We start from the raw sequence: 24,159 nt of genomic DNA, 5'->3' as shown, positions 1-24,159 counted from the left end.
ACATGCCACCAGTGTCTGGTGTAACAAAATAAGTTATCAATATCCACAAGAGCGAAACTAAAAATGACAACATTACATGCCACGCTAATAAAAAATGTAAGCAGCACGAAGCAAGTTCTCACTCTGACAGCTAACACCAGCAGCTGTGTGGTGGTGGTGTCAAGGACCTAAACAATGTGTGAACCGCATTAACTGCATGTGGCGCACTTACATAGAGCGCTGTGTGGCACCATGGAAACCACTTGCTACAGCACTACTTCAAACACACACTCAGCGTGACACTATTTTTTACAATGCACACTTCCTGACACTAACAGGGTGTCTGTGTGTGTCACTTCTCACCTCCTGTGCACATTCCAGCAATAACCTTAAAAGCCAATTATTAGCCTATGCGTCACCTTCTGGTGGACCGCAACCTCCCTTAAGACCCATTGTAGACAATAAACAAGAATACAACTTGTAGATGAGCAAAGGTCTCAGATATAGCAGCTTCCTGATTTCTCTACTTCTTAGAAAATCTAAATGTAATGGCACATTCTACTAACCTCCAGTGTACATGCCAGCAGTAGTAAGTGTAGCCCTGAAGGGGGAGATTTGTGAAGCCTTCTCTTTCTGCAATTCCTGGACAGACTTGGGTTTAGGAGGCGCTGCAGTGGGCACATTGTTAGGCTGGGGAGCGGGGAACAGGTTCTGTCCATTCTGGAGGTGACAATAATTAGACAGAGAAAGGTATGATGTTAAAGGGAGAAAGAGGGGGGAAAAAGAACAAACAGAAAGCTCAATCAATCTTTCCTAACCATGATATTAATGGCTCGGCTTGTCTGCACTTTATTCCCTGATCTCATCACCTGATGGTGTACAATGTCCTCTGTTGCATTCGTAAATCTGTGAAACATTAGACAATGCTGTCAAGATCAAAGTAAGCAAACTAATGATCAGTAAGCACAGTAAGTAATATCTGCATTTCAGCATCATTTATAAGATGTGGGACCATTATAGCGATCAGATATGGGTCAAATTATGGAAATATATTAGTTTGCACCAAAATAATAAACACAGCTGGACAGATTTATTACAGCAAAGATAGTGTTGCATTGCCAGACCTTCCTCCACATGCTGCGGAGGACAGTGTGGCTAGTCCATGGTGTACACAGCATTCCGGGATGGAAGAAAAACCTGCTCTGGTTTATTGGCATTTCTTTAAACTACAATCGCCATGGGTGGCGCTAAGCTCCGCATGGAGCCGCTGCAAAATAGCCTCGGGAAGGAACTTGTTTTGGTGGGACGTGTGTAGGTTCAAAAGTTGTTTTAGTCGTTCGAGAGAAAACTCAGATTGGACAGATAGCCTAGCTAGCTTTCTCAGTTTACCCTGCAGAGATCTGAGGAGCCCACACAAAGAAAGCGGAAGGAAACGGACATCGGCGAAAAGACATGCATCCGGCGGAATTTCCTGCAGCACCGGAGCAATCCCGGAAGTGGAGTATCATGGATTACATTTTGATACAAATCCCTTAAATTTGCAGAACTGATGACCGGGACATTTTACATTCGAAAAATGTTTTTAATTGGTGACACATAGCGAGCTTTTAATTGTAATGAACTGACAAATACTTGTTTGGAGACATTTTTGTTTTGGAGTAACAGGACTCACAGTTGGACAGATAAACTCATAATTAAGTCATTAAAAACAAGTCAAAGATTTATCAAAAGCGATAATTAAATTATGCCAATGTTAGAGCAGTATTGAAGAGTAGTAGTAGTATTTACTAGTTTAACTTATTACTAGTAATTTACTGCCAAATTTAAATTGTTACAATATTAGGAACATTTGAGTCAAATTATCAAGAACCCATTTCTAATTGACTAACTAAATAATTGCAACAATAAATCTAAAGTAAGGAGTATATAAGAAGCACAATGACATTTTATATTAGAGGTATCAAAAGGTATCTTTGCTATGGCTTCTTTATTCCGTGTGAAGGTGGTTGTATATTTGTTATCATCATTATTATTGGTGCCATATTCTTCACTGTTAATACTCAAACATGGATTAAAAGGTTTATGTTTATTGGGACATCACTCTGTTGGCAACTCTAAAGGTGCTCTGAATAGAAAGTGTAAGAAGAAAAGATTGTGTGTTCTTAGGGTGACATCTAGTGACAGTGAAAGGGACCTGCGGGACATTTTGAATGATTTTCTCTATGACTGCAAGGATCCTCAGATTTTTGTCTGTGCTGTGTATCAGCTGACAAATATGTGTGATATCTCAGCTTTAGACATACATGCATGTTTGTTCGGCTGCTGGCCACACTGGATGTCATACCTGCATGACAACAGATCCCCTTACGACGTGATCCATGGTCCCGTAGTCAAACACTTCCTTCACATTGAAGTAAAAGTTGTCCTTGTCTGGGCTGATTGCCCGCATCAACTTAGTGATGTTGTTGGAGTACAGAGTGCTGGACTGTGTCGGCAAACGGCTGGGCAGGTCTGTGTAGCCGATATGGGTCACTCCCTAAAAAAAAATAATTACATATATATAAAAAAGACAATCAACATAAACTAAAAAACCTTGCCAGTGTTTCCCCTAGGTGGACTGCTTTAGCCTGGAGGGTTGGTTTCGGTACCACCACAGCAAATTTAAGACTTTAAAGTTTCTTTAAATATGTATCAGTTACTTTTCAAAATCTGCATGAACCACTATTCCCATCGGCATGAAATGAATCCACCGCAGAGCACTTATTTAAAAAGACACCACGTCACTTTTAAAGCGGGTTCGCATGTTATTCACGTTATTTCCTTACAAGCAATGTAGCATTTAAAAGGCTTTTTTTTTTTTAAATGGATTGCAGTGCTCACGCTACATAAAACGCTACATAACATCACTTCCAGCAAACTTCACGGAGAACAACGAGGGCCCAACATCATCACTGATCTGTTTTAACCAAATATCGAGTCTGTCAGCACATTAGCATGTCATTCGCTAAAGTTGTCGCACCTGTTTGTAACCGGTAGGCTACCGGCAACGTTTCAACTGATTTAGCCGTTCAGACAGAAATAAATAGATAACACACTCGACTGTCCTGCTGTTACAGACGGGAACTAACCACAAACAGTTGTCTCGTTCATGGACTCACGGCAGTGCATCGCTGCAGTATGAATATAGGGGTAACACAATGATTTGGCATTATTTTTGTACAAACCCCCCAGGCTTGTACAATTCTAGGGGACACACTGCTTGGTCTTTTTGGTATGGGTGTGAGTATGTGCGCTGACCTTGTGTACTGACAGCTCTCCAGGTACTGTGGTCTCAATGTTTCCTCCAGCCTCAGCAGCCAAGTCCACCACCACTGACCCATCTTTCATGCTCTCTACCATTGGTTTGGTGATCAGGATGGGTGCACGCTTACCTGCAATGTTACAATGGAAACACAGACATCAAGGCATTATACATACTTTCCCAATAGGTGAAACTTATTCACTACAGCTCCTGTGGATACATGGCCGTACAATGTACAAAAACGACTGAAAACACCAGAGTAATGGAACAAATGTGAAACTGTTGTAAAATATTTTTCTGGTAAAGTTATTTTTAATGGTCACTATTCCGTGACTGATGCTTTTTATTTCTAAATTCTCTGACTACATGCCCAGAATACATGTCTCACATTCTGTAATATTCCAGATATTCCCCCGTCCTTTCGTTTGTTTGCCTCGGTATTGTGTCCTTCACTTTTTACATTTGCAGTCAGCGTTTACGCTGTGTGCGAGTCTGTGCTTCAGTGCATACCTGGGATAAGAGCAGTGGTGATGACAATGTCCACCTCCTGACACTGTTTGGCAAACAGCTTCATCTCTGCCTCTATGAACTCCTTTGACATTTCCTTGGCATAGCCTCCCTGACCCTCTCCTGACTCCTTAAAGTCCACCTCCAGCGGCTCTGCGCCCAGAGATTTAAACTGCTCCAAAGCTGCAGCTCTGGGAGAGTAGGTGTAGCTATTTTTAGTCAGGCATAAGGAAAATATCTCTGCATGACTGGTAATGCAGGAGTAACATTGTTTGTCCTTAAAACTGCACAAATAGACTTACAAAGACCACGGTTGCTGACTTCTTTATTAAAACAACATAAGTCTGTTGCCCCAGGACTGGAATTTTAAGTAATATAATCTATATCAATCAAATCATGTGGAAATTATGCAATATTGTTGTCACTCCTTCATTACCAACATTGTACCAAAACACTTGATTGTCTTGAATAGTTTCTTTAAAGGCTTTTAATTAAGAGGGTTTGCTATGATTACGTGCACATGCACAGCACATCACATGCTGCCATTGCAGATGTTGATCCGATCTGATTTAACAAATCTGATCATATTAGCAGGTGAACAAGACAATTAGATCATTTACTTCAAGCACTTGTGCTCAAATAAAATCTTTGAAAGCCTTTTGCAATTCAGACATACAGTACAATATTAAAAACACACCTGGTATCAAATCCTCTGACAATGGCTCCCATGGCCCTGGCTGAACCAGCTGCTGCCAACCCAGCCACACCACCTCCAATGATCAGAACCTATTCACATTCACATGCATGACATAGTTTGGGATGGACGGTACAGTGATTTAGCATGTTAAAAATGGCAGACACATTCACCCTTACAGTACAATAATACTTATATTCTTTGCCATTAAAAGAAATGCTAACTAAAGAAACACACACTCATACTACACACCTTTGCAGGTGGCACTTTCCCAGCTGCTGTGATTTGTCCAGTGAAAAAGCGACCAAAGTTGTTTGCTGCCAGCACAACTGCTTTGTATCTAAAATGACGGAGAGAAACACAGAAAATGCAAGTAAAACATCAAGCAATATGAATCTAAATGTATGAACTGTACATGTTTAAACATGTCTAATTAAAGCTTTAGCACGTAGTTTCTGTCTCCCCCATGAGGAATTCTAAGTAATGACAACAACACTGTCGCCGCGTGCGCGATCACGTAAGGCTTGTATCATGTGGACGCGCCGACAGTGTTGTTGTCATTGTTGTTGTTAGTAGCCACAGAGGACACGCAGGATTACAAAAACATGATGGACTCTTCAGAAGAGGTCATTATCTTCACTCGATTTTCTGCGAGGGAAAGTCACCGGACGACACAATGTTCTTAACATAACCATACTGAGAAATACAGAGAGAGTTGTGTGGAGCTGATAGTCTTAATTAGCTTTGTAACAACAAATAATAATATCAAAAAGTTATGCGCTAAAGCTTTAAGACATGATTGTTAATATGTGAACACATAAAAGTGCAGTAGTCTATCAGTAAGTCTATCTTAGATAGAAAATCAAATCAGTGAGTCATTCAAGTAGACACGATCCCTCTTGAAGGCACCGTGTACATACCCTGCGATGTTTGCCATGGAGCTCAGTGCATCGAAACCCTGGGCGATGGTGACTCGGGGCACCTGGTCCATAGCCAGGACGGTGGCCTTCTTCTGGGACAACATATCCATCAGCTCAGGGTTCTGAGCTGGGTAGATGAAGCTGATTAAAGTGGCGGCCTCCTTCATCATCTCCACCTCATGGACACCCAAGTCAGGGTTGAAAATGGGAGCACGAACCTGGAGAACAGAGATATTGTTTAGAAAAGACCCGGACAGGGGGAACATGAGAGGGACAACTAAATATTCCATTAAAAGCTGTAAATGTAAAGCAGAGAGTGTGAAAGGACATCCAATGCAGATTATCTCTCTCTCTCTCTCTCTCTGAACTATCAAACATCCCACCACTCATCCCCCACACACACACAGACACTTAAATCCTACCTTAACCAGCACATCAGATGCCAAGACATCTTTAATATCTTTAATTGTTGCTCCAGCCTGGGCGTACTGTTCATCAGGAAACTTGGAAGGCTCTCCAGCTCCAGACTCCACGACAACGTTGAAGCCCTGTTTGATGAGCGCCTGGACACCAGTGGGAGAAAGCGCCACACGACGTTCATTCTGGAAGATTTCTTTGGGTACACCGACTGTGAGTTGTTTGTAGGCAATACCTGCAGAGGCAAAGAGAAACAGTACAGGAGCATATGATTTAAGTGACAGCGGTTATCGCCATTCATTTATTCAAAACCTTCCAAAACAGATACACAAACAATAAACAGGATACTTTATAGTTATTTTGTTGATTGAATAGATCATTGCAACTATTGCAGCTTTAGGAGATCATTTGAGAAAATAGCTAATTATGAACATCTCAACAGCACAGGGGAAAATACTCTCTAAGGCAGATACCTCTGCAGCTTCAAGGACAATCTCCTCAGGAAACGGCCATGAGCAGAGTTAAAACTGGGTGTACCAAGAATACTGTAGTGTATGTGCAATGGGCTTTGTAGGCAGACAGACAAGGTAAGTGTCCAGCAACAAGAGTCTACAGTCGTATTAGTTAGGGGCATTTATCATTTGGGGACCATAAATGTCTCTGTACAAAATGTAATGGCAATCCATCCTATAGGCTTGTTTTTAAGATAACACAGTCTTGACAAATGTTTAACTGAACGACTGGCATTGCGATCTCTAGAGCCCCACGGCCAGCTTGTCACGTGTAAGCCAGTACCAGCTGGTTGCAGGTGCTTCATGTCTGTGTGAGCTGGGTTCATGTATGTGTAGGTGGGTGTTTAAGGGTGCTTGTAACCTGGTTCATGCCCACATTCCTGCAGTTTAGCTAGCGCCAGAAACAGCTGGCAGCGTCTATTCTGGGCACACAAGTATTAGCTTACATGCTCTGAGAGGAGGGGAACACACCACACTTAGATATAGACGTGCTTATGCTCTGACCTCTAGGGAGCCTATAGACATACAGTACTATAGACTGAGGCAGTGTGTCCATGTGAGACTGCTTTATGAACAAACTGTTACTGCCATTCACAATCTTGCAAGCACTGCCAGCTTAGATGTACTGTAGATGTTTGTTTGAGGGACTAGTGTTATGACATAAATACAGTAATTATACTTGAAACAGGGCACCAACTGTGCATTAGTGGGGGTGTGCATAGTGAGAATCAGTTTGATAATCACATTGTGTCCATGGCCCTAAAGGTACATTGTGGATTTCATTTTAGGTATTTTCTTTACCATTACAATGTGTGTATATTTTCAACTGATTGCTACCTGAGTGCTGAGTTTGTTGGCAAAAACAAATGGGACACACAGTGCATACATGGCATTTGGTGACTCTTGGTTTATAGAAAGGTAATAATCAAATAGCTGGCAACCAGTGTTTTGGCTGTCTTGTGTTTAACTTTTTTGTTAAACAAAGGTTACTAGAGGACGGGTCACCACAGCAGGGTGAGAGGAGAGGCCTGTCAGAGCCTCGTGTGTTTATGTATAGACAAGGAGACTGACGGAAAGAGCTGCAGTGGAATTTTCCATAGGAGCTGAAACAACATGTGATCTGCCTGTCGCTTGGACACTACTATAGACCTGAATACTAAAAACGACACACAATTTACTGACTGAAAATAATAATAGTTCAGTGTCTTTGTCATAATCATTGTATCTTTTTTTTTATAGAAGAAGACATGCTTTACTAATCCCAGAGGGGAAATTCGATGTTTGCACACTGTTATTATTTTACACACACACACACACACACACACACACACACACACACACACACACACACACACACACACACACACACACACACACACACACACACACACACACACACACACACACACACACACAGGGTTGCAGCATCATTAATGTGACATTGAGGCTGAAAGTAAATGCAGGTAGCAACACTGACCTCTACAATAAACTTTTAAGAGGAGGGTAAAGGAAAGATGTCCTCTGTTTGGTTTTATTTACTGTACCTCTACTGGGCCTAAACGGGGGCTTACCTTCTTCAAAACAATTACAATGAAGAAGGAATTAAAAAGTAATAAGCATGCAAAAATGACAGTGACAGATTTGTGTCCCCAGTTGCCAAGGCCAACGAAGCACAATGGTATGAATGAGCATACGTGTCTATCCACTCTAATGCTGAATTTCTAAGCTCTGTCATTGTTAATGTAATGAGAATGTTGCCACCTGCCACCATGTTGCACCTAATACACAAGTACATGAGAATGCACACAGAAGCTACAGGTGACATTGCTTTAATGTGGCTCAGTAGTAGTAGTAGTAAACCATGGATCTATAAACCTTCAACAGCTGGGTTAAAGTGTGTTAAATTTAGAGTCCAATGTGCCTGGTGTCCATGAAATAAACCATCCCTTTATGATCTCATTTACTTTTATATAAACACTACCTTGAATACAGACAAGGCTATACCATTGACCTCTGCTGGTGTGACATATCAGCCATACATATAAAAAAGGAGCCAAGTCATGGGATATGTGGTTATGTAACTGCTCACACATACCCAATTTTGTACCTGAGCATTTTCTCTCGAAAGTTAGAAAGAAGTACACTACATTTTTATACTTATTGGTGCCATCATCCCCTTTTAGTTACTATGGAAAATATATCATGTTAGCCAATAAGCCACTAGTAATTACTGAAACTACTCCCAGAGCCCAAGGTGACATAATCAAATTGCTTGCTTTCTATTCTCCGATCAACAGTCAAAAACCCCAAAAGAGATTAATTGTACAACGAAACAAAACTGAGAAAATTAGTGAATCTTCACAAAAGAGAAGCTGGAACCAGAGAATATTTGGCATTTTTGATGATTAACGATTACTTTCTTATCAAAACCGTTGCCGATCACATGTAGCACATACAGTACAGTAGAGTAAAACTTAAAAAATGAAAGTGGTCACTTAAGAGCTAATAACTTATCAGCCAGGTGAGCAATCAAAAAAGGAACATTTTAACTAATTTCCAGTCTACAGTATCATACTGATCACTTATATAGGGCAGCTTTTCATCTAGAGTTGATGCTAATCTTATTAGGTTATAGTTTGTCAATCAAGGCATGCATGTTGCCAATAAATCAAAAGTCCAAAACTTGGCAGACTATCAGCATATTTAAGTTTCAAACAGTTTTATTTGCTCAACGACAGCTGGAAAATATTTAAATGCTCCATCAGAACCTCTATGCTTTCTACGTATGTTGTACATATAACATCTATGTTGTTATTGACCATTTGTCACACTGTAGAGATTGCAAGATCATGTAACATCAGTGGAGATCTTTGCAACAACACTGTGTTGCTTTCTATTGAAAGAAATCTCAGTTTTCAGGAATTGTCTTAATTGTAATGATGTTACTCTACCATTGGTAAACAAAATGTAAAATTATTATTTGCAGATGTAGCATTAGATGGTTTCTGTAAATGGTTCTATTACATCGTCCATGTCAAATCACAGTGTGTGTGCATCGTGTGTTACCTGGACTGGCACATCGTCCGAGAGCTTGGTGGGTCCTGAAAAAGCGAAGGCCTGATGATTTGACAGCACCGCCGCTCTGCAGCTTCACACAGGAAACACCGCTGAACAAAGGGGCCGAGCAGGTGGCCGCCACAACACGTAGGAGGCTTGCCATGGTGCACACACACCCGACACTCACACACCAGGAGGAGCTCAACAGGGCAGACAGCACCCCTCCTGGGAAAGAGACAGGTGAAAGATAAGGGCACCGCCAGACAGAAAGGGGAGGAGATTATAGGTGAAGAGGAATAACAGGAGGATGAAATTGTGTGGAAGAGAGGGAAAATATCTCTATCCATCATTGTCAGTTTTCAATTCAATTGCAAATACTCTCGCATTTGAAAAAGTATGTACTATAAGTTGTGCCCACAAGTTCCACAGAAATATGTCCTACAGTGTCCCCTTGTGCCCTTGTGTAAACACACACTTATGACCTATGTTCATGCAACAGGTCACACACTTCCCTACATGCATTTACCAAAATCCACACATTCCTGGCTGTTGGAGACACATTATGAATCTGGCCATGGTATTTGCTCCAATGCAGGCATATGTGCAATTTTGTCCCATTTTCAAGGATAACAAATGCGTAATTTTTACACACCTGTACATTAACATAATGACGAACAGCCTTCTTTTAATTGCAGCCTACTGAATGACTCTGAGGCAGTTAACAGCATGAGGGACAGCGTGTTTACTTTAAAGGCAAGCAATGGAACTGGGATAGACTGGTTAAGGTTTAAATTAGAACAGTGCAGAATAAAGAAGCCACGTTAGTTAAAAAGGTCAAAAACAGAGGAAACCCAACTTAAAACTGAAAATAATAAACACCACTCCTCATTAGTGCTGAAACTAGAGCTGAAATGGTGATTAAATTAATTGAAAATGTTGCATAATAATCATTTTGATAATCGATTAATCATTAAGGCTGTTTATCAAGAAAAAATACCTGTAATTTGCTGGTTCCAGCATCTCTAAAATAAGTTTAAATAATTTAACTTTTAAAAACTAAACAATTAATTGACTAAATTGCAAAACTAGTATAATCAATTGGTGATAAAATATAATTGTCAAGTTGCAGCCCTGGAAGGCATTTCCCACTATGCAAATTAGCACAAAGGCATAATAAAATCTTGTATGTGAATCAACTGTGTCCCACTAACGCCACTAATGGAGCCTTAGTGGCAGAACTGACCTACTTGGTAGAATGTTAATAGATGAGTCAAAGGATCAATAAATCATTGCATCGAATCAGTATTACACTTTCAAAGTGCAAAGTATAGGCCACAATCATTTGAAAGCAATGAACCTAGAAATTAATCTAACCCTCTGTAAGCATTTTGAAAGTTTCAAAGTAGGTTGTCAATTATGTCATGTCATCTCTGTCAGAAAATAGTGAAAGTGGGTACAAGTTCATGTCTTAAAATAACTTGTTTTGCCGAACAAAGAAACCCAAACCCAAATATATTTAATTTAAAATCATAAAAAATTAAGCAGCAAATCAAAACAAACTTTTTTTTTTTGCTTGATAAATTATAGGAACGATTTACCAATTATTATAACTATAATAAACTATTTTAAAGAGACTAAAAGAAAAACAAGCAGCTGTGAGTGTTGTGTTCAGGGCTCTTATTTCATGTCCAAAAAAAACTGAAGCTGCCACATCACCAAAAAGTATCGCGGTCTAAAAATATGAATTACACAGATTTTGCCAACACTATCAAGTTAGCTCATGAAAATGGATGAACACGGCATCATATAGCAAACGCTTGTTGATTTGCCCTGAATGGATTGAACCTGGGTACAGGACTGAACGGCTTTCATAAACATCTGGCTAACGCATCTTTAACGTCTATGACCCAATAGGTGCTCGGTGACGTTTATAAACAGACTATTACCCAGACAGTTCTCATTTTGTCTGGGAAATGTAGCCTGGCTCGAAAGCTAACATTTAAGCTAACTTTAGCTGGCAGCTAATACACATCTGTCTCGTGCATGAAGTCGAAGTATGACTCAAAAAGCCCCCTACACAAGCACCGAAATGCAAACGGAAACAAATGCACGCTGAAAAGTGAGAGTGGGAAGGTTAGCGGCAGACAACTCGACTGACCTTTGCAAAATAGTCCTGGCTCTGCTCAGCACCTAGGCGAACTCTCTGTCGACCCGGAAGATGTCTGGTGAAAGCAGCCGACATGAGAGTATTATGGGATCATATGAGAAGATGCATCAGAGGATATCCGATGACTTTGTACGTGCTGTCACTGATAACAAAAACATAGGCCTACACATTGAAGCCTACACAACAGTTTACTCATTTATTTAATTCATTGACAGTAATATTAATGTTCAAATTTTGTATTATCACAAACATGATCAGTTACAGTAAGGCTTCATTTAGGCACACGTTTAGTTTTAAAAACTTTGTTGGAAGCATTATGCACGGCAAGTAGATCTCTAAATAGACAAACCATGCAAATACATATTCGATGATGAAGAAAATGCTTAATAAGCACATTCATACGTGTATTCTACTATATCAGGAATGGCGTCCCAAAACGTACTGAAGATGCAACTCTATATACTTCCACTGAGGAGCGCTCTTTTACCATTTTATATTCAGCATTGCACTGTGATACAATTTGGTCTTTCAATCTTTTTCAGGATCCATTTTCCTTCAACACTAAAGCTTAAAAGTATGACTTGCACATGAATTTACATATGAATATGCCTTCAAAAAATCCTGTTAAGAGGGCATGGGGCAATGCAACATCCATCCACCCATCCATTATCTATACCATTTTATCCTTTGCACAGGGGATTGGATATATCTGTTCACACTGGGTGAGACATGACATAACAGGTTGACAGGGTCTCATGAAAATAAAGCAGGACCCACCTTAAGCTACTTATTTTTTTCTTTTTAAATACTTTATTTTCATTTTCTCATAACAGTCACACAATACACTAGACAAAACAGCAATAAAAAAAAGCAGAAACAGACGGCGAAAAGAAACAAAGAAACAAATACACACACAAACACACACACAGAGACACACACACACACACACACACACAAACACCAGAGTATCAGAGTACAAGATCAAAGCTTGCTCAGATTAAGGGCAAAACATAGCAGCAAACACGTAAATCAGACATTTAGGTCTCATCAAGCAATATCAGAAAAGGTTTGCACACCAAGTAGTGTTTTTGTGAATTTCTTTTGTTAAACCGAATCTGTTCCATCTTAGCCATAGAAATCATTTCATTGAGCCACCTCCTGAAACAATTCTCAATAAAAAAAATGACCGCAAACCAGCAGTGACACATAGTGAAGGTGGAGCTTTAGAGGCACCCAAGAGCTCTGGAGAAAGTAGTTTATTTTGCCCAGTTGCTAATCCAGGCTTGCAGATATGTACAAACATGTTTGATTACATATTTTCTGTAAATACATTTTCCCTTTTCAATAATATGTTTTGATATTCCAAAGGAAGTACATATACTGATAGGCCTACAAACAAAATACAATGGGCATTTTTCTGGGAACATTTTTGGGGGAGGTGTATGAGCCTAAAAGCTTGTTTGATGGAAATGTCTTTGTAATTTTTTAATATAAGTACATTTAGATGTATATCCTTTTAACTAAATGTAATATATATATATATCTATTTGTGTATATATATATATATATATATATATATATATATATATATATATATATATATATATATATATATATATATATATATATATATATATATATATATACACACAAATAGATCACTTTGCACAGCATCCCCACTCTAATTCCCTTTTTGAACACCTGGCCCTCATTTTGGGAAGTGTGACTGATGCAGATAATCATACACACACTGTGTGAGATCCAGTGTTTTGAGTCATTTGGACGGTGGTGTGAGGTCACTGGAAAGGGTGCTTTAGACGTTGTTGCACAGTATGTGTATTCTAAAGCAGTGGTTCTCAAACTTTTTTCAATAATGTACCCCCTTTGAATTGTGTTTTTAAGCCAAGTACCCAAAAAAACATTTTTGGTAGAAAAGAAAGTCTATATAAAGAGGAACAATACAGTGTCGGCAGTGATAGATTTACTAAACAACACCAACCTTGTAACTGAAAAACATTTAAATGCTACATTTCAAATGTTCAGAATCCATCACGTAATTCATTCATTATTATAGCATAATTATTTTAGGAATTATGCATGACATATTTTTTAAATGAGCATTTTGCAAAAATCTCACATACCCTCTGCAGTACTCCAAAGTTAACAAACATTTGAGAAACACTTTTCCAAAGCATCACTTCCTTATAAACAGATGTGGGCTTGTAGGATATCTGAACTGTTAATTTCACATGTTTCTGGATGCTTTATAACTTTCATGATACATAATAAATAGAATATAAGGTCACTGTGGTGGAGCCCATTCTCTCCTCTCCAGCACCATTACACAATGTGTTTGTTGAATTGTCACATGCATGTTGCCTCGTTCCTCCAGTTCTGATGTGCTGTAAATGTTTTACTTTTGAGGGACAGATTGCATTTGTGTTTCTGTGCTTGTAGAGACACATAGAAGGTGGTTGGCTTCCTTTTAACTGGAAATCTTGAACATGAGGAACAGGAGAAATACGTTATTTCTTTATCTTATTATCAGCATATCTATTCACTCTGCACCAGCACATCCCTACACTTCCTGAACAGTACGATATATGAACTGTGTAGACATGATATATACTCTCTTTCTCACACACATACTGATCATCTGGTTCTCTTTATCAGGCTCAGAGAGTGGAATGCATTGTTGTTACGCCTGGTTCTCATTTCAGCGTTTCACCCTAAAGATGGCTCTTCTAATTGCATTGGCTTTGCTTGATTGTCTTTGGTTTTCTTTTTCTCCTATTGATCTCTCTTCATTTCTTTTTCTTCCTCAGTGATTAAAACTATAAATGTAACCAACACATGTTGTGAAGCCAGGGAGCAGGTAGATGAACATTTCTGATCATAACGCCCCTTAACAGTCATAGTTTTCAGTCATTTCAAAGTGTGTAACACTACCTGTCCATGTACCTCGCTCTGTTAAGTATATGCAAGTGTTTATATCATATCATTTATTGCATATCCATCTTTTATTCTAAAAAAATCTCTCCTCTTTTCCTTAAGGCCATGTGTGCTTTCCATGTTATTTTGAAAATCAAGGATAGAATGAAGACCCTTTACAATTGTCAAATAATGTTGATTGACTGTTGAATGTTGGATTATTGTACATCAGAGGCCATCAAAATTTTGATTTTTGGTGACTGACCCTGGCCTTACATAAAAAGGAGTAAACAATAGGATCTTGGATCAATCCTATTCCCATTCCCATGTGGATTTTATCAGAACTCACTCATTTAATTTCTGCTGTCAACTTCATTTTAGTTTTTGCTTCATGTTTGTGCTCTGAGCTTAGATTGTTCCCTTAGTTGCAGCCCTTTAAAGCTCCACATTTTGGAAATAAAGGATTACTTACTTTAAAAAAAAAAGGCTGTACATAAAAGAGTCAAGTTTATGGTTATAAGTTTGTGGAGCCATGTGGTCTCATGCTAATATCAGCTGTTTAAAGGGAAATTTCGAGGTCTGATTCCTGGTGGGAATTGATAGTAGACATGGTTGTGCATTAAGTGATAGATTCAGACTTTGTTTAAGATTTTAGTTGGTGGCGCATTTAAGGGGCAGTAGTGGGAGGGATGATTACCTTTTTCCTTGCAGAAAGTCTTCAGGGTTAACTCGCCTGTGGGCACATTTGCCTCGTAATCCCAACTTTGAACTGGTGTGAACTTTCCTAGACTTGCGGCATCCATTAGCCCGTCTGGGTTATTTATGGTTGAGGAGGCCATTTCCCTTCATTACAAAGCTTGAACTCCTGTTAAACAAATGGCTTTAAGGTGAACTGCTTTCACTCTAATCTCTCACTTTAACCCCTTTATTCTGTCAATGCTCAGTTTTTCTTATTTTTTACCCCTTCTCCATGTGCAAGGCAGTCTACAATATTCAGTGCCAGTCTTTGATGGATGGTGACAAATGTTAAAATAAAAAACACTGTCAAATCTTCACCACGTGTAATAATGCAAGAAATCTGATCCTTGCAGGGATATTGTCTCTTCACTTGCCCCACTCTAGAGGGAGGTCAGAGGTCAGAGCAGCAAGCAAGTCTCTTCATCAAAAACACAGAAGGGCAGATGCCTTCACATTTCTGTGAGTGATTGTTTTTTAAATGGACATTAAAGTCACCCCCAGTTAGCTGTGGGACAAAGCAGCACCACACACAGAAAATGTGTGTGAGTGTGTGGTGTGATATTTTGAGAGAGAGAGATTGAGAGAAAAAAAAAAAAAAAAAAAAAAAAAAGGGGGGGGGGGGGGGAGGGGATTTTTTTTCAGCAAGAAAATGCTTTGAAGTCACAGAAAATTCCAGGAGTTTCCTGTTAACGATCCTGGTGTATAACGTGAACCAGGAGTGTGTGTGTGTGTTTGAAGGAGAGGGAAGTCTCCCCAGTCAGTCTCTCTCTGCTGGTGAGAGGGGTTAACATCACTGCAGTATTTGCTGTCCTTTTACCTTCGAGATTCATGTCAGATTTGGTCCACCTGTTTCTTTTAAGGACACCGAATTCTTCGGCCCTTAATGGGGTTCTGAATTTGGATTCAACGTATGAAAATTTCTCAGTTTTGTGCCTGTTGATCTAGAGCTTTTAAACTCCTAAATCACGTTTGCATCCATTTTGTCTGTTTCAGATGCAACACTGATGCCTACGATCTAGCACAAATGCATTTTTTAATCAGAGGGGGATTTGTGAGCCGCTAACCAGTTCCAGCTGATCAACAAACCAACCAGTCAACAGTCAGTCAGTAAGGATGTTTCATTTCTATAAGTCACACTTGCCTCTGCTGTTGTTTGCTGCTCTGTGGAGCCTCAGCTACCCAAGTTTGCTTACCGCCTGGCCGGGCATCAGTCGCAGCAAGCCCAAGGATCAGCTGGACCCTAACGTGCGGGACTGGGGAGACTATTCAGACCTGCCTCCGGGGATTGAGCAGGGGTTGGGGTTGGACGAAGAACATGGAGACAACAGAGGAGTTGGAGAGTCCTCATCAAGCCTGGCTACGGAGCTGGATTTCCTGGCTGACTTTGCAGGCAAGACAAATGTACCGATCAGCTGATGTATCTACTTGTCTGTTTACCTAATTACAGTACTGTACCTCCACCCCCTTACTCCACTCCAGGTAAAAAGCGACTGTGGGTGATAACAGCCCCATCACACAATGACCACTACCTTCGTTTGATGGAGAAACAACTGGAAGACATGGAACAGGTACTGTACTGATTTATTTTACACCCGTTGGAGATTATCTTTCTATTCTGTTTCATTTTCTTTGGGAAACATACAAAGGAATTTCACTAAAAGCAGTCCCCTTTCTATCTGTTCTGTAACTCATTTTCTTTCTTTCTTTTGGGTCTCTCCCTGACTCGCTCAGAAAGGGCTCAACTGCCGTCTAGCAGAAAGAGACACATTCATCATCACCATCATCCAGAACGCCATGATGGAAGGTCGAATCCAGAAAACAACTCTCCAAGGAGACGCCACAGTGGAGAGCCTGGACTCCGACACTGTTAGCAAACTGCTGCACTACCTGGAGCTCACCAGCCAGGTAAGCAGTTAGTATCTCGACAAGATATACGCAGGTTACAGACTTTGAATTCATTATTTGAATTCAATTGACATGTAGTTTTCATACTGTACCAATTGTTTCAGGAGCAAGGGTTCACCATGCTGGTTCTGAAGAAGAACCTTCGGGTCAGTGAGCGCTTCCCCTATGCGGTCCGTGTTGAGGCAGTTTTGGAGCTCATTGATCATTTCCCCATGAGGAAGCTGGAGAAGATGACAAGAAAAGGATCCAATTTGAGGTTCCATTATAACACTAATAGAGAACGGAGGAAGAATTTCACAAGTTCATTCAGTCCACTTTCAATTTAAATTTGTGCTTTTTGTAGGAAGAATGACCATAATGTCAAAGTTTGGAAAACTATGTTTTTATTTTATTTAGGTGTAAAACCACTAAAAAGAAGGTTGTGATGAAAAGGAAAAAGATGAAGAAGAAGATGGTACTGAGCCCTCAGAGGCAAGGGAATATGACTTCGGTTGTGGCATTACAAAGAAAACCTCCCCTGGACAAAAAAGCTGTCCTGAAGAGTAAAATCCAGGATATACTGAGTGGACGGTCGAGGTTTGTTATCCGTACGGTGCCTGCTGCTGGGTCCACGAAGGGAAAGGCCTCGACCAGTGGTGGCCGAGACACTTCTAATGGACAGGAAAGAGTGCACAGCCCTACATCTGTGTCAAAGAGCAACGAAGAAGTGAAGAAAGACAGGTGCTATCTTTATATTTATGGTCAATTTTTCAAACAGACGTTAGAGTGCGGATGTTTGATTGATTTTAAACCCTGTTTAGATTTTGTGTTCCCATCTGGTCTGTCATTCTTCCTCATCCCCTTAAACTAGACAGAAGTGGGGGGTTTTTTTAGCGCTGGATGAACATCAAAGTCATTTATTTTTTTCTGTTCTACTGCAGGCCTGACTCCACTGTGGAAGAAGGGAAGAGAAGACATGAAGGGAAAAACAGTGAAGATGAAAAAGAAAAACAGAGCTCTAAGAAAAAGGGTAAAGGGAAAAAAGGTAGGAAAGGGAAAGGAAGAGGGAAAAAGTCCAACAGAGAGGCCAGTGAGAATGATAAAACAGCACTGAAGAAGTTTTTGGACAGTTTAAAGGGGAAAAGAAGGTTAATGGTGAGAACTTTCTCTTTTTGCATCCTGTTGTCTACATTTTTCTCCCTGTCTTTTAGCTTTAATCCTGTTGTACATCCACATTATAAATGCATGCAAAGTAGCATGGACTTTTAAGACATCTGTGCCTCCCTATCATTCGTTTGAAGTGATGTATATCTGTGTGTGTGTTGTCCTGGTACTAGTTGATCTCAACGCCCAGCAGAGATGCGACGCTGTACATCCAGCAGAAAGACGACAGCGAGAAACATCACTGTGACCTTGCTATTAGGATGATCACCGTGGCGACCATTGTGGGAGGCGGAAGTGACGCCACGCTCACGCTGCAACACCACCAGCTCGGTATGGAGTGTTTGTACACGTTTGTGTGTTTAAACGAGGCTGTTTGTTTTCAAATTTGCATCTAAAACATTTGGTTAGGTTCTCCTTAGCGGTGAACCAAGTCATCGGAAAATCTCGAGCAGATGTTTTTACATATATAACTACTGTTGGAATATTCTTAACCAAAAGAGGAACACGTTGTATTTTTTAACCAAGGCGTGACCAAAAGCAAATATGTTGCTTCCATAGTTAAAGCAGTGGAGGTTTAATTCAATAGGTCTGAAACAGTGAATTTCTTCCCTCTTGTATTTGTTGTAAAAAAAAACAAAAAAACAAATCATACTAGTGTTTTTTAAGCCTGATCCTCTTGACTTCAAATTCGATTTTCAAAACAAGCAGCTATAGTCTGCTTTGTGATTGTGCTGCTAACATTTGTTATTGTGCTGGGGTGTTTTTATATGATGTGGATACTTCCAAGAGAGGCAGCAGCTGAACAGCAGCCGCTTCAATGGAAAACAAGACTCTACAGCCATGCTAGCAGCTCTAAGGGTGCACTAAAACACACACAGTGGTACTTTGAGCTAAATGATAACACATATTATTGTGTTAGCATGCCAACTTTTGCTAAATTAGCAGGAAACACGAACTACAGCTGAGGCTGATGGGAATGTCGTTTGTTTTGTAGGTATTTGGTCATAAACCAAAGTACTGGAAATCAGACGTGCAATAAATACTGTCCTCCATGGTTATATGCTTCAAACATTGTTCAGAGGTGGCGATTCAACTTTATGGTGGTATTTTGTCTGCACCCTTTATATCCATGCAGACACATTTATTCATTTATTTTGTGTGTTTCAGAGTCGGAACCTCCACTCAGTGACCAATCAGAACATTTCTCAGATTCAGGCCTGGCCTCTGTGTTGAGAGCAGAGTTCGGCCTGTCGTCCTCTGACCTCTTCTCCATGACCGTCACAGACTACGACATTAAGCCCAATGTATGAGTCTCCTCTGCACTTGTTTCTCTCTTCTTATATGGATTTGATAAGCGTGCATGCTCGTTTTTCAGCACCACTCCTACTCATGATCACACCTGGAAGCAGTCAAGTACACAGCTGCTCAGAGTGATGAGAACAACATTCACCTTTTCTGCCAAGTCAGTGCAGGAGTCACAAAGACAAGACTTCTTATAAAATTGTATGACAATCCTTTCATTTATTTGTGAAAATCTAAAATAATCAATACAATAAATAGTAGTCGCGCACATCCAAATACCATTGAAGGGAGGTTCTGGACCAATAAAAACATTAAGAAAACATAAAGATTTTCTGGGTGGGTGGAGATGGGATTGTATGTTTTGTATGTCCGCACACTATAGCTCCCTTATATGTAATGTATCAGACAATCCAGCATAATTTAGTGGAGGTTTACAAAATAATCAATTGATCCCCACTTTTTTTTAATAATCCAGCTGTGTCATTCCTGTGTTTTTACAATGTCCTTTCCATGTTTTGTTGTCTTAGGCTATGTCAGGAACTACTGAAATGTTATCCCGTGTAATACAAATACACGTCCCTCGACTAGACTTGTTTCTCTGTTGTTGTTTTTTACCTAATTAACTTTTATCTTTCCCCTAGAGCGTCTTTGAGGCTCCCCCATCAAGTACTGCTCTGTTCGAGTACATTGACAACTTTCCCTCAAGGCGCTCAGAAAAAGAAAAGGAAAGGAGGAGTCCTCCGTCCTGCTCCAATGGCAAGCAAAAGCCTGGAGCTGAGAATTCACTGCTCAGGTACTGTACTGTAATCCAGTGCTAATTATTACCTAATACTACAACAAGACAAACAACATCTGGAGGTATCATGTAACAGTCACATAATACTTATAGACGTATAGACCAACATTTAAACTTAAAGCGCTGTTTCTATGGATGTTTAGGTTCATGTCTAAAAGGAGACTGCTGGTCGTCTCTGCTCCGTCTGAGGACGACTACTCCTTCCAACAGCAGCAGTCTGCTCTCAGTGGACAGGAGTGTCACCTGGGTCAGGAACACGCCACACATACATCTGCTGAACAATTCACCATCTGTCTGATCTGTAGTTTTTGGCGCAATATGAAAATATTACAACAGAGTCACGTTTCTTCTCTGACATTCAAACCAACACAGTGTTGGCCTTATTTGGCAGAACTACATAACAACTATAAAAAAGGTCATCCATACATACAGAAGTGTACTGCATAATTTGTACTATGATATATTCTTATTTATACTATAAAACACTGTATTATGCTACCTGCACACTGTATTATGCTGCCTCCTGACTACCTGATTTTTGGGTCTTTCTGCAGGCATTCGCCACTTTGCCATGTTGAAGCTGACTGGAACTGGAGACAAAGCGTCAGGAACGGTTGAACTATTTCCCCTCAACGGTGAGTCACAGTAATGTGAGGCAGTACAGGTACATGGGACTGTGATGGAAACAGTACCTGTATTGTCAGTGTTGTGTATATTAATGTAAATATACAGAGACATGCCCAACATTTTTTAATTTAAGGTTGAACTGAAGGTTGAAGGTTTGTCAGGACTCCAAGTTGTCTTTTTAAATCCCCTTTTAAGGTGTTTTCTAAAGTGCAACAACTTACTTTTCACCTTGTCACTCTTCCTCCAGGTCGTAGTCAGAGTGAAGTTGAGCCGTTATCCCGTGACATGGTCAACAATCTGAGAGAACAGCTGAAGATCAGTAAGGACTATTTCAGCATGCTGGTTGTGGGGAAGGATAGCGATGTCAAGGCGTGGTTCCCATCACCCATGTGGTCCCTGGATAGCATCTACGACCTGGTGGACTCCATGGAGCTACGCCTCCAGGAAGAGAAGCTGCAGAAGAAACTGGGGATCCACTGCCCTGAGGACAGAGGGAGAGGAGGCAGTGAGGGGGGGCATTATCACGGCTATGATGAAGACGGGGTGGAGGAGATGTACTTGTATCACCAGTCAGAGGAATGATGAGAAAGGAGGAAGAAGATGCAGTGGAGTGAGGAAAAGCTACCTGAATTCTTGAGATGACTAGGCAAATACATGAACACACAAAAGCAAGTTAATACGTAAACTCATCTTCAGGACTCACAGGTCCAGGACTCACAGACCCACAATTATAAGATACGTTTGAAAAGCAGAGCAGAATATATTGGAATGTTTCATTCAAGAAAGTCTTAATAAAAGCATATGTGCACCCTTCAACTGTTTTTTTTTTTTTTTAGAAAACATGGTGTTCTATTATTGTTTGCTGATTACAGCAACAGTTTGACAAGAAGAAAGTCCATCCAAGCCCGAGCAGATTGTGCTCTTTGGCAACACTTCTGTCCACTCTTTTTCAAACACATTCACAAAAATGGAAAGCCGAACATGTGTTTTTTTTTTTTAAGAGCTCCAGTCTTCAGACACCTCAGGGTCAGTAAAACAAAGAGTTGTTGATGCTGGATTCGTTACATGCCTCAGGACATCCTTTTATAACAGTTCTTAAATTTAACCTTCTGCAAAGGCTTTCAGTACTTAAAAAAACATACCATCAGTGGAACCAAAAACTGTTTTTGGTTTTATACATTTATCTACAAACAAACACACAAACATTATTTTATAATAAGGAGAGCGTGATTCATATCATATACAGTAGACATAGACCAAGGGTCAGCAACCTTTACTACCAAAAGAGCCAGTTTTGGCCATTATAAATGAAAATTTCAACTAAATGAAAGGTCTAAATGAGCATTTATAAATATGATGATGTTTGTTTCCTTTTTTATTGCCCGGTCTTTTGACCATTTGATCCAATTCTTAAAAGCAAAACATGTGCTCTGCTTTGCTTTCTGCACCAGTTCTGAAATCAGAAAAAACTCTCTTTCTCTCATCCCCAGCCGGATACTTTTGAGCAAAAGCAGTGTGCTTTTTCTGGAGATTTCTTTCAATATTACTCTTTTTGGATTTGGAATCCATAGCTAGACTATGGAAACTGGAATGGCAAGACCGCTATTGAGGTTTTTCAAAATTTAGAGGATAAGGTGCTGGGCTGTAGACATATACCAAGGCTATGATGCACATTTTAGTCCACTGAAATGTCATTGTAAAATAAAATGTTAGTCATTTCAAAATTATTTTTTGTCAATGCCACAGGGAGCCACTGGAGATGGGCAAAAGACTTACGTGGCTCCGGAGCCACAGGTTCCAAACCCCTGACATAGACCAATCCAGGGCCCAGTAGAGACAGTGATAGGTTGGATATTTCAGCATGCAGGGTTTCAAATGTATTTCATATCTTGTATTTAAGGTACTACACGAGAAGGTTAGTCTGGGGACAACCTTCCCCCACAGGAATAGCTTACAATGGGTAAATCTATTATGAGTTTGGGCACAACTGTCACAAAGAGGAATTGGAGCCTGGAATGTGAGAATCTATTAGGAGCATCGGCCATAAAAGGTGTAGTTTGGAAGTAAACTGTTGCACTGAAATAGATAGCTTGACGTGTGTGAGGACAAAAAGTATAAAGGAGGAGCTATCTTGATGTTCGTAGAGACACTATGGGTACATGGGTGCTCTTAGGAGGGTGTACACATGGTTATCTTCCTTTCTAGGAGAGAAACCTTGGCATATACATTTGGTGCATGTCAACTGTTCTCCCTTTCATGAAAGTATGTTTGTTTGTTGTGTGAATAAAGCTACATTAGTCTGAACTCATTGTACTCAGCATTTGTTCTAGTCTCCATCTCATTTCCAGATATTTCCCATATATCAAACAGTAGTGAACAGTCATGACATGGCAGCACTGTAAATATATCCTAAAGCAATGCTAATATACGCAGACTCAGTTCAGGGGAAATATATGGGTAAGAAAATGATCAGCAACCACCACACATGCCTAAATGTGGATGTCAGCATCTGTTAGTGGAGCAGCATCTTACAGTAAGAGAAAAGTAGAAGTTGGTAATTGGAGGTTTGGAAACACTCTGGTAGGCAAATAACATCAAAATAACAAGATAACACGTACATGAACGTATTGATGCTAATGATCACATTTGCATGTTGGTGTAATGTACCTTCCACAGGTCAAATAAATGGCAACCAGACAGGGTAGATGCAAATTGTGTCACATTACGGATGATGAATGGTGTGGACTGGGGAACGATCCTGGTGAGTGCCTTCCACCCAGTGCATCCTGGGAGAATCTGTTGTGAGCCTTAGTTGGTTTATGTGGGTAAATGTTACTTATTTGTCACCACCTTTTCTCATAACCCTAAACTACACATTTCTGTTACATAGACAGGAAAACAATCATGTCTACCGTAACAATATACATACAGTACACATATATATATATATGTGAATCAGAAGATGTTTTTGTAACTATATATATATATATAAAAATTATCTTAAAAAAACTAAACCTATATATATATATATATATATATTAAGATAATTTTTTCTTATTTATAGTACTTTTACTTTTTGTCCGGTTTCATTTGACAAACCATGGCTAAAAATCTATATTATTTGCCTCTAGTTGGATGCATTTTTCATTTTACTAATTAGGCT

The 24,159-nt window shown here is 39.9% G+C and overlaps 2 protein-coding genes across 4 annotated transcripts in view; one reads left to right on the top strand and one right to left on the bottom strand.

Moving 5' to 3' along the window:
• The window catches only part of nnt (nicotinamide nucleotide transhydrogenase), a 35,472-nt gene extending 23,844 nt beyond the window's left edge, over nt 1-11,628 (bottom strand). The window contains exons 1-10 of one of the 2 annotated variants that reach the window (XM_039780883.1): nt 11,546-11,628; nt 9,397-9,612; nt 5,824-6,053; nt 5,402-5,619; nt 4,734-4,821; nt 4,485-4,573; nt 3,791-3,978; nt 3,277-3,410; nt 2,324-2,515; nt 546-699 (exon numbers count right to left, since the gene is read on the bottom strand). In XM_039780883.1, coding sequence (XP_039636817.1) covers nt 546-699; nt 2,324-2,515; nt 3,277-3,410; nt 3,791-3,978; nt 4,485-4,573; nt 4,734-4,821; nt 5,402-5,619; nt 5,824-6,053; nt 9,397-9,550 — 1,447 coding nt within the window. In that variant the 5' untranslated portion in view covers nt 9,551-9,612; nt 11,546-11,628. Of the gene's footprint in view, nt 1-545; nt 700-2,323; nt 2,516-3,276; nt 3,411-3,790; nt 3,979-4,484; nt 4,574-4,733; nt 4,822-5,401; nt 5,620-5,823; nt 6,054-9,396; nt 9,613-11,545 lie in introns of those variants that run through there. The other variant, XM_039780885.1, reaches the window with a different exon arrangement.
• Nucleotides 11,629-15,931: 4,303 nt separating this feature from the next.
• ccdc80l2 (coiled-coil domain containing 80 like 2) lies at nt 15,932-21,809 on the top strand. Of its 2 annotated transcripts, none has more exons than XM_039780887.1 (13): nt 15,932-15,997; nt 16,217-16,613; nt 16,703-16,791; nt 16,955-17,128; nt 17,233-17,384; nt 17,525-17,848; nt 18,049-18,262; nt 18,445-18,601; nt 19,439-19,575; nt 20,215-20,366; nt 20,513-20,616; nt 20,924-21,004; nt 21,244-21,809. In XM_039780887.1, exons 2-13 carry the CDS (start codon nt 16,337-16,339, stop codon nt 21,576-21,578), a joined length of 2,196 nt encoding a protein of 731 aa, XP_039636821.1. In that variant the 5' UTR covers nt 15,932-15,997; nt 16,217-16,336; the 3' UTR covers nt 21,579-21,809. The 2 variants fall into 2 exon arrangements, with proteins under 2 accessions (XP_039636821.1, XP_039636820.1); XM_039780886.1 differs by lacking the exon at nt 15,932-15,997 and adding an exon at nt 16,004-16,131.
• The last annotated feature ends 2,350 nt before the right edge of the window (nt 21,810-24,159 follow it).

Source organism: Perca fluviatilis, chromosome 17 (assembly GCF_010015445.1).
Source record: "Perca fluviatilis chromosome 17, GENO_Pfluv_1.0, whole genome shotgun sequence".
NCBI classification, from domain to species: domain Eukaryota; kingdom Metazoa; phylum Chordata; class Actinopteri; order Perciformes; family Percidae; genus Perca; species Perca fluviatilis.
The sequence above is the reverse complement of the archived record's forward strand: the minus strand, read 5'-3'. Positions and strand labels throughout refer to the sequence as shown.